General features: G+C 35.3%; 1 protein-coding gene and 1 non-coding gene across 2 annotated transcripts in view; one reads left to right on the top strand and one right to left on the bottom strand.

Annotated features, from left to right (window-relative positions):
* Positions 1-15,429, top strand: part of LOC131436744 (cyclin-dependent kinase 14) — a 437,597-nt gene extending 422,168 nt beyond the window's left edge. Inside the window, exon 11 of the mRNA XM_058605629.1 lies at positions 926-15,429. Coding sequence (XP_058461612.1) covers positions 926-1,002 — 77 coding nt within the window. The 3' untranslated portion in view covers positions 1,003-15,429. The remainder of the gene's footprint in view (positions 1-925) is intronic.
* On the bottom strand, positions 7,947-8,092 carry LOC131439698 (U4 spliceosomal RNA). The gene has a single exon (XR_009231176.1). It is a non-coding gene; the product is annotated as a U4 spliceosomal RNA (small nuclear RNA).
* Positions 15,430-17,474: the final 2,045 nt, after the last annotated feature.

Below are 17,474 nucleotides of genomic sequence, written 5' to 3'. Positions count from 1 at the left end.
TCAAATTGAATGGCTTGGAATTGACATGGTCTGATCAAGCAAAATACTTAGGTTTAACGTATGACAAAAAAACTCACTTTCAAGGATTACATTGAAGAAATCCAGGCAAAGTGTAATAAATATATTAAACGTTTATATCCTATAAAAAGATATATTAAGCTCCGTTTAGAGAAAAAAATGATATTGTTTATAAATAAATTTTCCGACTACCCATGCTTTATGCAGTACCAATTTGGTCAAGTTGTTGTTCCACTAGGAAGAAAACGCTTCAAAGGATTCAGAATAAAAGTCTGAAAATGATTTTGAAGCGTCTTCCCTGGTTTAGTACAAATGAGTTACACAGACTCACAAATATAGAACTATTAGATGTAATGTCACATAATATTATAAGCAAATTCCGACAAAAATCGATGCAATCTTCAATTGAATCGATTCGCTCCCTGTATTAGTTAGTAAGTTAGTATATAAATTCCTTTTCCCCATTACACACTACAAGTAGGTTTACAATTTTCCCTACACATAAATCACAGAATTGCGGTAGCAAATGATGTTTTTATGGTAATAACCAAATCATGTATATAATAGGGCTGAAAAGTCACCACTTGTGGCTGAACACCCTATTTAAATCTTAATAATTTAATTTTAACTCATATTTCAATAAATATTACATTTAAAAAAAACCTCCCAATGCAATATTAAACAAGATACCTTGCCGTAGTCTTCTCCGAAACTCGATGCGACTAGCAGAATCTTTGAACTGTTCGAAAATTATTTCCTTTCAATTCGAATTGTTTGTATATAGATTCGATCTCTAACCACCGCAAATAAGGATCAATTTTATTTAATCGAAATACGAATTATTATAAGCTTAAAATTACACGTTTTCAAATCAAAGCTCAATATTGTCTTAACATTTCGTTCACAGAGATGTCCATCTTCTCCGTGGAAGGTGTTTACCTGCATCCCGAGCCAAATCGTCACCATCCGTCGCACCATAAATGAGAGTTAAGACAAAGTAAAACCCTAGATGCAATACGTTATTATTGTTAGTAGTGAATACAAGTGGAGACGAAGCGTAGGAGGAACGAAACTGATAGAAAAAAAGTCTGTAGACGTAACTGTTCTGCGTTCTGTGATCAAGCAAAGAAGCTGAATGATTAGTGGAATAACGTGATATGGATCTTTCCGGTGCATTCTTTTCCCCTAATGGGGGTGCAGTTGTGGACATCATTTTGTCGTATGGAAGAATGCGCCACAATGGTCAACGGTGTTAGTACATGTTGGCAAGTGAACTGCTCCACGATACCCACTCACGTTACAATTATTAAACAAAATTCAAACATTAAACTAAAGCAGAGGACCAGTGCATCGCATTACCGCTAATATCATCAGGGCACGGCTGTTTAGCAAACGCTCCAGGTTAACTAGCTAATCGGTTATTAATCATACTTATAATGAGAATGAAGACCACTGAAGTGCCGAATCTGGCAGGATAGTGCCCATTGGTCGCTGTGTAACTGGTGGTTGTCGCCACCAAGCGCAAATAGAACTCTTCACACGTATAGATCATTCTACCTTATTTTGTAGCGATGCATAGTTTTATTAACTCAATTAACGAACCATGTATTATTCGGTTGGATTTTTATTACTTTTTATCCGCATCCAACGTACCCAGATTGTATAGTTTAGTTTTTTCTTCCCGAAAGTTTATTTTAAATTTAGTTTCTTTGAAAATTGATTTTAAACTATCTTCTAGTGAAACGTATTAAACAAAGTTAAAAACAAATTATCGAACATATTGAAGCAGGTATCGTTCAGTTCCTGTTGAGATCTCACACGGAACTGAAAGCAATTGTAAAGCTAGGAAGCAAAGTAATAACAATCGTGATTTCAATTAAGCGTATATTACTATATTATGTTCAGTTAAGTCGATAACAATTTTTCGTTTCCAGCTCGGACATTTAGAGTCAAAATTTCCTGTCCAATTTCTCGGATAGCTGTTGAACAGCTGCTAGAAAAAAAAAGTACGAAAGCTTAGACAAAAATCAGTACCCGTTATGATTTGAAATGACTATAAACTGTTCAAACGTTAGCAAAGCCTATTCAAAGATAGTAAAAGTTGTATGAATGAGAGGAGTGATAGTGCTAGGCAGATAACACAGATTAATGAGGTTTTTATACTAAAAAGTGATTACAGCATGATGATTTTAGGCAAACAACATTTAGAGGAGCTATTAAACTGAATAAACAATTCATTTCATTTATAAGTTTTCGTTTTTCAATTAAATTTTATTTTCTAACATTCCGAAACTTATTTTTTTTTTGGTTTTTATAAAAAATCATTATCTTATCTTTATGTTGTGAAAGTAATTCCTTTAGGTATGAATATACAGTCGAAACATAAACCAATATTAAAAAAGAACTAGTTAAACAACTAAACAACCCCCTCAGGGAGCGAACATACGATTGATGTTTTAGTATGTGTTTTACTGCGAAAGCCAACCGTATTTTCAGATAAGATATCACACAGTCGATATCAAATATCAGAACGGAACCCAATTCTTATTGTGAACTATTGACTAAGTTTTCCCGCCCAGTAACTGTAGTTGTAACTAATTCCTAACTAGAAAACATTCATAGAACTATTGACTATTAAATCTATAACGATTCTCAACTAAAATGAAATAGTAGCAACAGAACCCATTCATAATGTTTAGAATGTCAAGAAAAAAAAATTCAATCAACTATCCTACAATATTCTGTCAATGTAGTCAATGAATCACCATTCCCGAGGAATGAAATTAGGTAAAGTAGTAGGTAGAGGTAGGAACTTGTTCGAGTGTTTATGAGATAACGGTTCATTTTTGCTCAAGCTCCGTTCGTTAAAACTTCAAATCGTTCATTTCGAACTCTTGTATTGAATTGTAAAAAACAAATGATAGAATGCAGGAACACAACTCTCTGAAATCAAAATTTATACTTGCCTGTAGACGGCCCAAAATCCGTTGATGATAGACAATTAGTGCTGTTGTTTGCAGAGTGCATAATTTCAATAGTTATGTGATAGGGGACATGAGATATAGAAACAAGGTCTATATGTTTGTACCATTGTAGCTCGAATCCTGAAGAAATAGTTTATCTAGGGTCAATCAATTTAAATTTATACCGAATATGATTACTTAAAATTCATAAATTCTTCGACATAAGAATAGCCTAGTTTCGTTTTCATTACTTCATTGCTTACCGGGAAAATGTCTTCATATAATAAATAAGTACGTTGAAGAAAATTTATAATTTACCTGGAGTTATCAAATATTTTGATACGAAAACTAACTGCATCAAAACCATTTTAGTGATGCTCTTAAAATAATTAGTGTTTCGATTCTGAACTGGAACCTTTTAAAATTGGCAAGCAATTTTTCTACAAAGATCATTAGTTTGCATTTTAGGTACTGCAATTCACTACATCAAACCAGTTCAAGAGAAATTTGATATCCGACTTGATTTAGCTATGACTTGGTCTATAACGAATTCGTTATCATATCCGCAGGAGCGACTCATTTCTCCGAACGCAGTTTCACAGAAAACCAATCCACTGATTTTTACCTTTTTTATATATATATATAAAAAATAGGTATAGAATTCGCTCAAACTTTCGAAAAATTTTCCGAAGCCCGGAGGGCCGAATGTCATATACCAATCGATTCAGCTCGACGAACTGAGCAAATGTCTGTGTGTGTGTGTGTGTATGTGTGTGTGTCTGTATGTGTGTTGTCAACTAAGAGGTCGAGATCTCAGAGATGGCTGAACCGATTTTGATCAAACTAGTCGCAAATGAAAGGTCTCCCCGTCACCCAAAACGCTATTGAATGGTTTTGAGATCGGATGTTTACTTTTACTTTTTACGAAGTTTTATGTCAAAATTTTCAGTTTTTTGACAGTATCTGTCACAATTGACCTTGAAAACAGAATATGTTTTCAGACTTAGATTCCGCACGGTAATAGCTATCCAACAAGCCATAGATTGTTAAAATCCGTCCATTTTTAACGGAGATATCGAATTTTTTGTGTAAGCGACTTTTCCCCCATATTCCAGCAGTAAAAGTTCTGAGCGCTGTATGGCAAAGATAGGCTTGGGAGCAACGTAAAACACGATTTTTTATACTGTTACATACAATAGTTTCTAAGTACCAAAAAGACTGTGAACAGCATTATTTTTCATGACATTTTGCCTCGGATCAATTTTAGCACGGTTCGTTTTTGGCAACATAATCGTTCGAATATGACATATTGGAAAGATGGCAGTGCTTCCGAATTCTGAACAATTTCATAATTACATTGATTTAAACTGCTTACAGCAATAAATGCTGGAAGAACATAACACCCATATACCATTTGAATCAGTTCGTCGAGATCAGCAAATGCGTATGTGACAAATAATTTCACTCAATTTTTTACCTTATTTTCGAAGATGACTTAACCGTTTTCTACAAACTCAGATTCATATGAAAATTCGTATGCTCCTAAACAAGGTTCCTGAATTATGTTTGGATCCGACTTCTGGTTCCGGAACTACAGGATGATATGTGAAACGAAATTAAAATTGTGTAACTTATTTTCCTCGTAGATGGCTGAACCGATCTAAGATTCAAATGATATCTAAGAATCATCTAAGATTTGCTGATTTGAATAGTCGACAACCAAATAAACTTATTTCAGTTTTAGTGGTATTCAGTTTTCGATTCGGAAGGCACCCAACAATTTAACTCGTACTACGATTTCTCAAAGATGTCTATACTGATTTTTAAACATATTGAAACAAATGTAAACTAATCAGGTGAATTTGTCTGACTTCGGCTACACCGATTTTCGAATTCCGGATCCAGTATCGAATCGTTTCTCAAAGCTCAATCGTTTTTTCAAATAAAGCCAAATCGAATTTCAGAAAAAAATTCAAATTAAAATAAACTTATAGTCCCACACAAAATTAATTATTTTTATTCAATGCTGACTTCCGATTCTGGAATTACAGGAGGATGAATTTTTAAAATTCAAACCGATATAGAAGATGACAATCCCGAAAAGCTTCAAAGTTGAACTCAAAACTGTTGTAATTTATTCGTCATATGGCCATACGAATCGGTTTGGGTTATGCTGGTTCCTGAATACCGGCTCTGGAAGTACCTTAAATTACCGTAAACTCTAGAGTGGAACTTACATATCATGGCATGTTTAATCGATTATCACACTTCTATATTCAAATTCGATCCGATTTGCAGTTTCGACATTACAGAGTAATGAGTGATTAAAATCTCAAATTGTCGCTTAAAACGAGGGTCATTAAAATAATGTCATGAAAACTTAAACACCGAAGAATATTCATGAAAAAAACACATGCGGATTGATAAAAAAAGGTATCATCTCACTGATAGGTGGATTAAGCACGTTTTTTACAATAAAATAATCTTTTCCATCATTGGCCTAATTTATGGTCAGTCCACTTTTACATCATCCGAGGCAGTCGACAGAAAAAAATCGCTTACGGCCGAGACGACAGCAACAAAGTGCAGTATAGTGTTGTGGACAATAGAATAATGGGGATGAACCGTCAACCCGGACTAGCCCCGGATGAACCAATCTAACGAATAAAAACTAATTACCACGAAACTATACAATTATTGTTGACTTAAGATATTGCAAAATACGACCTTCAATACGAGAAGAATTCAAAATTTCGTATCTCGATAGACAACTGTGTTTGCTTCAATTGAACGAGACAAATAGTGTTGTATACATCCAGTTCTAAAGGGAGATTCTTTTAAGAGGTATAGGATTTGATTTTCAAAAGAAAACAAAAAAATGGGAAAATAAATAAAGGAGAGGAGCTTCCATTTCCCTCTTGCGAGGATTGAGGGGCACTTCGTTCGTAGTTCGTCTCGTCATCCATTGCCACATCGATGGTATTGTTGTTGGTTTCGTTGCTAGTTGCTGGAGATGAGCCTTGTTGTACATTGTTTGCAGTTGCTGGTTGGTTGGATGGTAAGTTGTTCACTGCAGCTAATGCACTTTGTTCTATAGGGGATACGTTGGATGGTTCCGTTGAAGGGGATGCTTCACTGTTGTTGGTGACTGTTAAAGGTGTACTGGGGTTGCTTTGGGTTGGTGTGACGGAAGCACTGTTGTCCTTTGATGTAGTTGTCTCCTTGTCCAGTTTATCACACGGCTTACCGTAGTGAACAGCTTTTTGACAATACTGACATGTGGCCATCTGATTGTCATAGGTAACAAGTGATTTGCACGGAATTCTTGTATCTTGACCGAAAATCACATAAGAAGGTATAGGCCTCTTCAAGTGTATGCGTAATACACGTACGCCATTTAGATTACCGGGGAAAAAGTTCTTCCACTTTTCTTTTTCGATAGAGAGAATCTCTTCGTATTGGGACATAGTTTTGCGAATATAATAATCGGTGACGCTTGAGTGAAGATCATGCACACGCACTTCTATAGCACTATCATCCATATATACTGGAATATTGTACCTAATGTTCTCGTGTTCCACATAGTGCACATTGTTATTGTCTTTTGCGAATTGAATTGCATCCAATTCTTTATAAAACTGGATGTTCACAACATTATTCGTCTTATTGCATTGAAGTAAATGCACACGTTTAATGTCCTGCTGCATTTGCACTTTAAGCAAACCTTCAAGTTCTCGTATCGAAGGTCGAATTTTGCACTGCCTGAAGTCAACAACAATTGTATTCTTTCGTGTCGGCGGTAGCTTTTGTTCGTTTGGTTCACTCATTTTCGAGGTCTTTTGTTCACTACACAATACTGTACTTGGTTTCTTCTGTTTCCAACGTAAGCGGTTTTGTTTATCGACTGACTTGGATACGAGGTAAAACCGAACTGATTGAAGATGGTTTCTTACAAATGTTGGCTACGACTTCGCTTTAGAAGGCCCATGCGCAAGGTCCAATTTTGGCAAATATTCTCCAACATATCGGCCGGTATTTCACGAATAATGCCACCGACCCATAATCCACATTAAACAGTGACTTTTTGGGACGAATTGGTAGCTCTTGCAATGATTCTGTCTGGTCTTTACTCCGGATGCGGCAATTTTGCTTGTTGATGTATGAGCTTCGTCGCTGAATACAATTTTTCGATAAAAAAGTGGATCTTCCTTCAACTTTGCCAGCGCACATTCATGATTAAATAGTAGACCAAACAACTATTCATGATTAAATTATAGACCAAACTAAATATGTTTGACAATGACACAAGACACGATTCACGCGTTGTCTGTGAAAAACAGTGTTGCCTAAAAGATACGAGCAAAAAATCACCCTTTATAAGCAATTCATTCGCCAAAAACTATAACAACGTGCGCTATCTGGAGCATGAAAATAACAACAAACCAGCATAGAAATGCATTTGAATGATCTACCTTCAGTCGCTAGCAATCAATTTGTTCGAAAAACTATGTTTCAGTACAGAGAAATTCTTTCCCTCGTAAAAGAAGCGTGTAGATGTTTTTTCCCCGGTACCCTCAATAACGTACGTTTGTTACGCAGACTGCTTAAAAAAGACTTCTTATGTAATTTTCGAACACGGTTCAAGGCTCCCATGTAAATCGCCTGTCACCTACGACCATCAACTGGCCACGTGTCAATATTGTCATAAACCTATTCATTAGGGTAAGCCTTGGCAGAAACTGGACAAGAATACATCTTCACCCATAGACATCGATACTTCTGCTACTCCGACCCCAATCAGCCCCAGTAATTCTACGACAGAGTTTAACCACGATAAAGCAATCTCATCAACGAAACCATCATCTGCAACCAACGTACAATAAAGTACTCATGCTTAACTAAAGAAAACTAATTGAAATTTAAAACTCACGGTTCCTACTTCTGGACTGTATAACCGCTTCGGAGTTTCGGTTACCACGAAATAGCCAATATTTAATGGTGTAGTTTGAAGGAGTGTTAGCCTCTTTATATTTATTTAATTAGTTTTCAACTAGTAATAATCGCACCTCGGTTGTACCTCATTGGTTACGATATCGCCACTGCGCAAAGCTATTGAATTACTTTTTTTTTAATTATTTTTACGTCTTTGACTCATCAGTGCAGAGCAGTTCAAAATGAACTGCTTAGTGCTAAACTCAGCAGTTCAATTTGAACCGCTAAGCAGACGTAAAGTTTCTGCTATTTAGAGAACACTTTTTGTTTTGCAATGTCTTCTCTGACGTGCCGAACTAAAACGTGTTTTCGACTATTTCTGGCCGATGCAGGTTTGGTCATTTGTCAGTTCAAAATGAACTGCTGAGTTTAGCACTAAGCAGTTCATTTTGAACTGCTCTGCACTGATGAGTCAAAGACGAAATGTAAAAATAATATAAACGGTTATGTGCCCTAGCACAAAATTTGGCTAACCCCTAAATGATACTGAATTACTGTCTGATACTGGTCGCGATTCACTTACATTCACAATTCAAATCATGTGAAAATAAGTCATATCATTAACTTCACCGTTAATTTAGCTGAAGCTTACATCGATACAGACGCAAAATTTATGTTTATATGTTAATATATTGTGTCATCGCCGAAGAAATTGCGGTATGCTCGAGTTTACGTCAAGCGTTATGAAGTAGTTATTAGAGATTGAAATTTTTTTATACTCAACATGATGCCTAACTCGTAAACAAAGAACGGCGAACAAAACAAAGCAAATAGCTATATCTAGCTGAAACTTGACTGATTCGCCTATTTTTTATAGACCAAAAGGCGCCATAATCTTTTAAGCGATCGCAGAGCCTTTTTGGGGGGTCAAACATGTTACTTTGCACGCCAAAGGTGGGTATAATAAAGCGTTCCGCAAAATCTAATTCCGTATTTATAGCGGAAAAGCAATAATTTGCCATTCCTAATGCGTTTTGGTCGCAACACGTTATGAGAACTGATTTCAATATGATATTTTTTACATTTAATGGAACATGTAAACAAATATTAAAAGTGGAACATCGCAAAGGCGTAATTTGGATTGTTCTTCATACATCATTCTAGTTCGCGAGTTTTGCCGGTCATCCGATACGATACGATAGCGATGGATACGATTAGAAACTGTTCAACGGAATTACGAAAAAAAAATAATGTGGATCATTTTTCATGAGTCTGATAATGACCGTTCGTGATGGCAAGAACTTAGCCATGTACTCAAATCGTTTGCTGAATAAAAATAGAGAGCTATTGTCGATATTCTTTTCATTCGAAAGTTACCTTTATCGTGATGCATCTCAACTTCATGAATTAAAAGGTAATTGTGAGTTTTGCCGTGATGTTTTGCTGTTGGTTTAAACTAGATTTCATAGATTTAATGAAGATGATGGTTTGAGCCGTTTTGCAGTAGAGTCATTACGAAATATGACTAAACTTGAAAACGGATTTAACACACTCTTAGAAAAAATGAAATTTACGCTTGAATTAAATTCAAGTATACCGTAATTTCTTCGGTGATGACAAAGTGTTACATTTATTAACATGTAAAAATAAATTTTGCGTCTGTATCGATGTAAGCTCCAGCTAAATAAACTGTGAAGTTAATGATTTGACTTATCTTTACAATGCTTTGAATTGTGAATGTAAGTGAATCGTGACGCTCCTTTTATGTGTGTTTATAAAAATGTAAATTCTTCTAAGTGTGCAGTACTATATTTGAAAGGAACGAACCTAAGTGTGCTGTACTATATTTGGAAATACACGAGCTATTACTTCTGTTGAAAAGATTTTTGAGTTTGGTGAGCCTTACCGTCGCTTCGCAGAAAAAATGAAACGAACGAACATTGTAACAACAATTTTTAGTGTGTTAATTTATTTTACTTATCGTAAGACGAATTGTAGTTATCATCTGTTTTGTGTTTGCTGCTTTAAAGATAGTGGTTTTTGTGCCAGTTTCAAATTGACTATTGCCAAATAAATAATATTACGTCAGCTGTTTCTTTCCAAATACAGCTCTTCAATTTTACTGGTGTTTGAAACCATTGTTTTCTAGTTTTGAAAACATTACATTTTTAACCCCCGAAACATCACTTACGAATTCAAATCTTGTTCCGAGTTGGCGGTTCAATTCGTAGAGCACTGTATTACGAACCAGTTGTCGATTGTTCGAGCTTTAACCTGTAAGGATTCTGAAGAAATAATGTTCGAATTACACAAAATGAATGTAATACAAAATCTTCGCTCATATTGTTGCTCTCATACGGCTATTTGTTTATAAAATTCAAATGTGACGCAAAAGTGACCGAGAACTAGCGAGAGTTCACAAAGTCATCTTTGCGCTATCGCACATTGAAGGTGTTGTCAAAACTAAGCTCCAGTCACTGCAAGAAGAAGTGATCGGAAAAAGTGTTATGAAGTACCCCTTCCTTTTTGAAGCATTCAAGACTTTTATAAATAAAAGTTTGATCACTAAAACTTTCTCTTCATAGGATATTTCTACTGCGCAAGTTTGGTAGTTGTCATCTGCTGCAAAACATGAAAAACTGAAAATATCATTATGCAACTTTTCGAAGTGAGAATAAGCGTCGACTAAATACGCATTTTTTCCGTATAAAACGGCTAATAGTCGGCTGCTATTTAGTAACTAATGTTCAACAGTGCTAATGTGTTTAAACATGCAAAGAAAAAAATTATGTCTCTCAGCCGTATTGCTGTTCTCTATTAGAAATATTGTAATATTTTCTAAAGGAGGGCATACTGAAACACTTTACCCTACCTCACTCACCATACAGCCCTGAATAGTATCCTCGTATTTATATCTCTATCGATAACAGACGCATGGCTTTGCTGGACAAGGTAGTGGATTGACTCGAAATCACTAAGTTTTTGTTAAAAGGAGATCAGAAAACTGCAGAGGCAAAAGTGGTAGAAATGATGGGAAGTACTATGCATGAAATGCGTTATCTTGATCTGACATATTAATATCGCGTTTGAGTTCCGTAAACATTCTTACACTAGCAAGTCAGTATAGCGTTCAATTTTAATAATAATTTGCTCATCATAATTACCCCTATTCTGTATTTCGATCAAATCGGGTTTTGTCGAACGAATGTAAAAATTTGCATTCTGTAATTCGATCGAGTAATGCTTTTGTATGGAAAACTCGAACTCGATCGAGCTACAAAATGCAACATTTCGTATTCGATCGAAACAATCCGATTCGAACGAAATACAGAATCGGGGTGAATGACTGTTTCAAATGTTTATTACGTAATGTAGTGATGGCATTTCACCAGAGTGATCCACGCTGGTGTAAGATTCTTGTCTACACAGGCGATGCAAGAAGCGAAACATCACACAAAAAGGAAAGCGCACTTCTTCTCAGTGTCGAATAGACAGAATTTGAGTGTGTGCTTGTTGTTAAAGCTGCGAATACAGTATGACAATATTTTTCGCAGCAAGGAAAAACTAAATTCACTATCTTCATCCACCTCAGAGAATTTCAGAGCTCTGCTCTAGAAATTTAGTGTGATCCAGTGCTAGAGTTGAAAAAAAAATAAACACTCGCTCTCATGATGCGTGCACACTTTATATAACAGTTGTGTATATGTGTGAATGAAAAGAGCTCTCGTTGATGTTGTCAGTGCGAGGGGAGAAATTATACTTGCTCTTCGTCACACAGAAGAGATGGACATCTCTGACGTAATGAATGAAAACCGACTATATCAAAGAAGAGAATTGCAGAAAATAATGAACAACGATTATGTACACCAACGACTTACCGCCAGTAATCAAAATGCTTAACTCAAATAAAACTTGTATCAAGAAACAGGCTCCATCTTGGCACTATAAGAATATTATCAATTTGATAATTTTTGGTAACTTTTCAGAGCAAGTGAACGTCTCCCCTTGTATTCTTTCTCTTTCAATTTTTTGATACGCGACTATTATGATTTACTTTAGATTTCCTGTCCTGACCAAAGTTTTTTTTTTATTTAAAAGATATTTTTATTCAGGCCTATTGCGTACAAGCTTTACGTGGCAGATTGAGCCGATTTTTTCAATAGAAAATTTTTCTTTGTGTTAGATCTCGTTGTCACCCTTTTTCTAGGGGGAGAGGAGCTTCCATTTCCGTCCGGCGAGGATTGAGGGGTACTTTGTTCATGGCTCGTCTTGTCATCCATTGCCGCATCGGTGGTATTGTTGTTGATTTCCGTCTTGAGTTCGTTACTAGTTGCTGTAGATGCGCTATGTTGTACATTGGTTGCAGTTGCTGGTTGGTTGGAGGGTAAATTCTATATAGGATACTAATGTTTTCGTTGAAGGGGATGCTTCATTGTTGTTGGCGGAGGTGTACTGGGGTTACTTGGGGTTTGTGAGAAGGAAGCACCGTTTTCCTTTGGTATAGTTGTCTCCTTGTTCAGTTTATCACATGGCTTACCGTAGTGAACAGCTTTTTGGCAATATTGACATGTGGCCATCTGATTGTCATAGGTAACAAGTGATTTGCATGGGATTGTTGTATCCTGACCGAAAGTCACATAAGAAGGTATAGGCCTCTTCAAGCGCATGCGTAACAAACGTACACCATTTAGAGTACCGGGGGAGAAGTTCTTTCACTTTTCTTTTTCGATAGAGAGAATCTCTCCGTATTGGGACATAGTTTTGAGAATATAACGATCGTTGACGCTTGAGGGAAGATCATACACACGCATTTCTATAGCACTATCTTCCATATATACTGGAATGTTGTTCTTGATATTTTCATGCTCCACATAGTGCACATTATTATTGTCTTTTGCGAATTGAATTGCATCCAACTCTTTATAGAACTGGATATAAACAACATTATTTGTCTTTTTGCATTGAGGTAAATGAACACGTTTAATGTCAAGATGAATTTGCTCTTTAAGCATACCTTCAAGTTCTCGTATCGATGGTCGAATTTTGACCTGCATGAAGTCAACATTAATTGTTTTCTTTAGTACCGGCGGTAGCTTTAGTTCGTTTGTTTCACTCATTTCGAGATCGTTCTATTGTTCACTACACAATACAGTACTTGGTTTCTTCCGTCCCGAACGTAAGCGGTTTTGTTTTATCGACTGACTTCGATGGGATGTGAAAGCGAACTCCTTCCTGACCAAATGTTGAACATTTGCACAAATATGAAATTATCCATTTCTACATTCGTTCGTTTTTTTGTGAGTTATAAGGTTCTACTCAAGTTTCAATTGAACTTATTGTTTAATGTGCCTAAACTTCGGGAATTCGAGCAACTAATGAATGGTAAAAAAATTAAATAATATAAATACCAATCTGAAAATTAAACTTGGAAAAATCTTCATCCCGTTCTTTCAGTAACCCTAACACTGTTTCGAAGATTTAATCTTAACGACCTTTGAAAAGCCCTGATTTAATGAATATTATTTCCTGAAAGTTGACATACGACAGACAAATTGCACACCTGGAAAATCACTTGAACTATCTGAACGCCGAAAAAAAGATAAAATAGAACTCACCACAGACAAAATAAAGCAGCTAGCATAGGCTGACAACGGTTTAGATGTAAAGATGTTTGAATTTATGATAGTTTAAAGAGATTGATTTCGTTCTGAATTGAATGTGATAACTTGATTATATTTAAACGAGAAGTAAGAACAAAACAAGACCCTAAATATAAATCTACAACAATTCACAGCGAGAAACACTAACTCAACTTTGAAAATACTAGGATAACACAAGACAAGAGTGAACAAAATGAAAGAAGAAAGTCGAGTCACTACAGTGACCTTAAATGTATTAGCAAACGAATGCAAGGAAAGCAAAGAAATACGTTTTATAATAAAAATAAATAGAACGGTATTTTTAATAAAAACTACTTGATAATAAAAATTCAGTAAAAAAAACTTTTGACGATTATGTACATATATATGAGATATAACAGAAACGTAGTGAACAGTTTCTCCCAAATTACTAGCAGGATTCAACAAAATAAAAACGTTAGTGAAAGGAAGCCACAGTACTACTTGATGATAAATATTAAATTACTAGATGTAGTTGTTGCGAATGATTATGAATGGTTGGATTTAAGTCTGTTTTATATTCACTGTGAGGCGAATCGGACAAAACAAGTTGTGTTTTGGTATGTCGAGAATTAGTACGTTCTTATTTGATAGCACAGAGTCATCAGATTTTATTTAGCTAACAGCCAAACAAAAAAGTGATCTACGTTGTTGTTCCTCAGTGAGACAGGAAATGTCGGAGTGACATACAACTGCATGAAAATGAAATTATTTCAGTAGACGTAGACAAAACATAGTCATATTGAAAAGGAATAATCATTAAATTTGAGACAAAATAAACAATCAGCACAACATTAAATCTTCACACAACAACGGTTCATAGTAAACTAAAATCAAAGCAGCAAGCATGCAAACAAGTACATTGAACTAAAAGTAGAATACGACAATTAGTGGAATAGAAATAACGGATTAGTTAAACCATTAAAGACTCTCAGATGTGAACGAACTCTACCAACAGCAATAGCTCCCAAAAAATGTCTCTTTCTACAGACTAGATAATATTATTAGAGCTTATATTTTACGAGGAAAAAAAACATGCAAAATTTTACTTTACGAAAACAACACTCATTTCTAGACACGGTTTGAGTACAGTAGCAGAAAAATGATTGGCCATAGTACTGCGATACTGTCGGAACTCATAGCACTTTTTTGCACGGAACACATCAGGCCGCAAAATTCTTGTAATAGAATCGCACGCACGTCCCATCCCGTAAATTTCGTCCATAGATAAACTGAAAGATAACAAAAACGAATATGGTCTAATTGTAAGAAACATCTATGAAACAATTTCATTATTATCTGTTGTTTCAGTTGAATTGCAACTCTTTTTAATTAGGGCACAACTAAATAGTTTTGTTTTTTCAATTAGCTTACACGAAAGTAACTGGCCGTTCGATTCACGTAGTTCTGGAAAAAAATACATAGAATAAACCCTATTCTCGAAGTAATCTCATCTCGTAAGGTGGTCTCACAACTGACGACGTAAGTTGCACTGGAGTGATAGGAGGATCTGTTTCAGATTGTAACTTCAATTATTTTAGTGAAAACTTTCTAATGTTGTTTCGGGACACCTTTCCGTAAGTGAGGGACTTGTGCAAATAGGGTCCGGAAACAAATTCAACAAATTTAAAGATGTTTCTCTGGTTGAAGCTGTTGTGTATTTTTTCACACGATGACATAAAATAGTCAAAACTGTCAACATTGGATGGAAAAATTTACTGTAGATGAAATAAGGAAGTAATCTTAATTCGATTTTGTAAATAGTTTTAATAACATGAAAATATTGTTTATATGATAAACTAAAAGCAAATTATATATTACGATTAAATGAAAAGATTGAACAAGTAAATAAAATATATGATTGAATTAGAACTGCACACGTGGTATCCGTAATACATCACATGTCCCGCTTAAATGCAATATGCCACACTGAAAATAATAGGAAATGTCACTACTTTGTAACATTCTGTTACAAACCCATTGAGTCCTAAGAAAACATTATCAACTATAAAGGCGTAAAATTGCTTTGCCGTGAGCTTCGAGGGTTAATGTAAGAAAATTTATTAATTTCTCTGAAGGCACGTGCGTAATAATGAAGATTAAAAATATTTATGGATCAACATTGAATCGAACTGTGAAATGACTGTTCAACTGACGTCGCTCGAAATCATCGCTGCGCTGGCCTCGCTAGAGACTTGTACGTTAGTACTGTAGTGACAATATTGGTTGGATTGTTCGTATGCGAATGGTTTCTTATGGATTTTATCTATACATTACATTTTACATTCATATATAAGTTTGATTATAATAATTATATTAAGGTCGTGATGAATACATCGACAAGTGACATTATTTTTTTATAAACACTCGAACTGTGAAGAATCGGATTTAGATTAATAATATGATGAGAAGTTTGTAGTGGCGTACCGAGGAAATTTGGCGCCCGGGGCAAAATAAGAGATTTGTCGCCCCCATCGTTCAGTGTGCAAAAAAAAGGTCCCAAAGATTACTTTGCCCCGAATACCCCCTTCGATTATTTTCATCAATGTATTCTTAAGTAAACGGTTACGCCTTTGGAACAATTGTTTTGCTTCAATAGGTCCAACATTTCTACGTATCACTTTCATACCACAATTTCTCCTTAGTCTAAGAAAAACGCTTTAGTTTTATTAATGCAAGCTACTGTTTTAGACTAATAGAATATAAAACAGAAGCGTTGAGGGCTAAATCTGACGACTATAGTGGATACGGTAGCAATTCGAATTTCAGTTCACGGAATTTAACCATCATAACAATCGGTTGGTGATGCGGTGTATTTAATCAGTAGCGAGAAAAATGCGGTACCCACTTCGCAAACAATTTTTTCATATTCACTCATGCACAAATGTGAATATACTTCCTTTTGATATCTTTATTCCCTGCAAGTTCACTTTTTGATTTTCCATAACGATTAAATCAACTTTGAGACGATTTCCGAAAAAACAGCCAACATCGGTATTTGCTCGACCACGTTTGAATTCTGCTCACCAGTCAATAATGGTTTATTTCCTTGATTGTTTTGATAGCACAGTATTTAGTTTTATTAGAAACCAGTTTTATCAACACACAAAAAATTTTTTCTCTATTCTGTCTATTAATTTTCCAATTTTCCAGAAGTAGCGTCACTGAAAACACAATAACTAACACACTAATGTCATGAAAATTTGACAAATGAAATCTGAAGGATGTATCTATTAAACGTTAGATGATTTTTAAACCATTTCTCTGTCAGATCGGGGACTTATCAACCGACGTATTATATCATATACGCAACTACTTCACATAACTACCTAGTGCAGATTTTTTCTTGGAATCGTGGAAAAAGTATGCTGAGATAATGTACCCGATGACCTTTAAACTTTGATTGCGAAAAGTCTACTTATTTCAATTTCTTGTTACTATAATACTTTGCCAAATGTGCGTAAACGCATAACTTTTAAATGGGATGAACAACCGTATAAATACTGCTTACAAAGAGACTTGAGTGAAAATTCGAATAAGCTAACTATCGTCATAAATCAAGTAAACGTAGATTTCCCACTGTACGGAGACACTACAGCGCTTCTAGTGAGAAATGGGAGCATTTTTTTCCAATAGCTACTTTCATAAATCATAATCTTAACATCCGCTGACAATTATGAATTAAATTGATAGATATCCGTTTACGATGTAAGGAAATATAGGTAAAGGTAATAATTGAGCCACACCGGCAGTTCAAAGTTGGCATGAACAGCGATTTGTTCGAACCGCAATTGAACTCCGAATTACAGTACATTGACATTTCAAGAAATAAGTATACGTTTATGCAGACTCTTATTGCAAGTTTGGTTCTACGTCGAGTTAT

Source organism: Malaya genurostris, chromosome 3 (assembly GCF_030247185.1).
Source record: "Malaya genurostris strain Urasoe2022 chromosome 3, Malgen_1.1, whole genome shotgun sequence".
Taxonomy (NCBI): Eukaryota; Metazoa; Arthropoda; class Insecta; order Diptera; family Culicidae; genus Malaya; species Malaya genurostris.
Note: the sequence above shows the minus strand (reverse complement) of the source record. Positions and strands in the feature narration are given on the sequence as shown.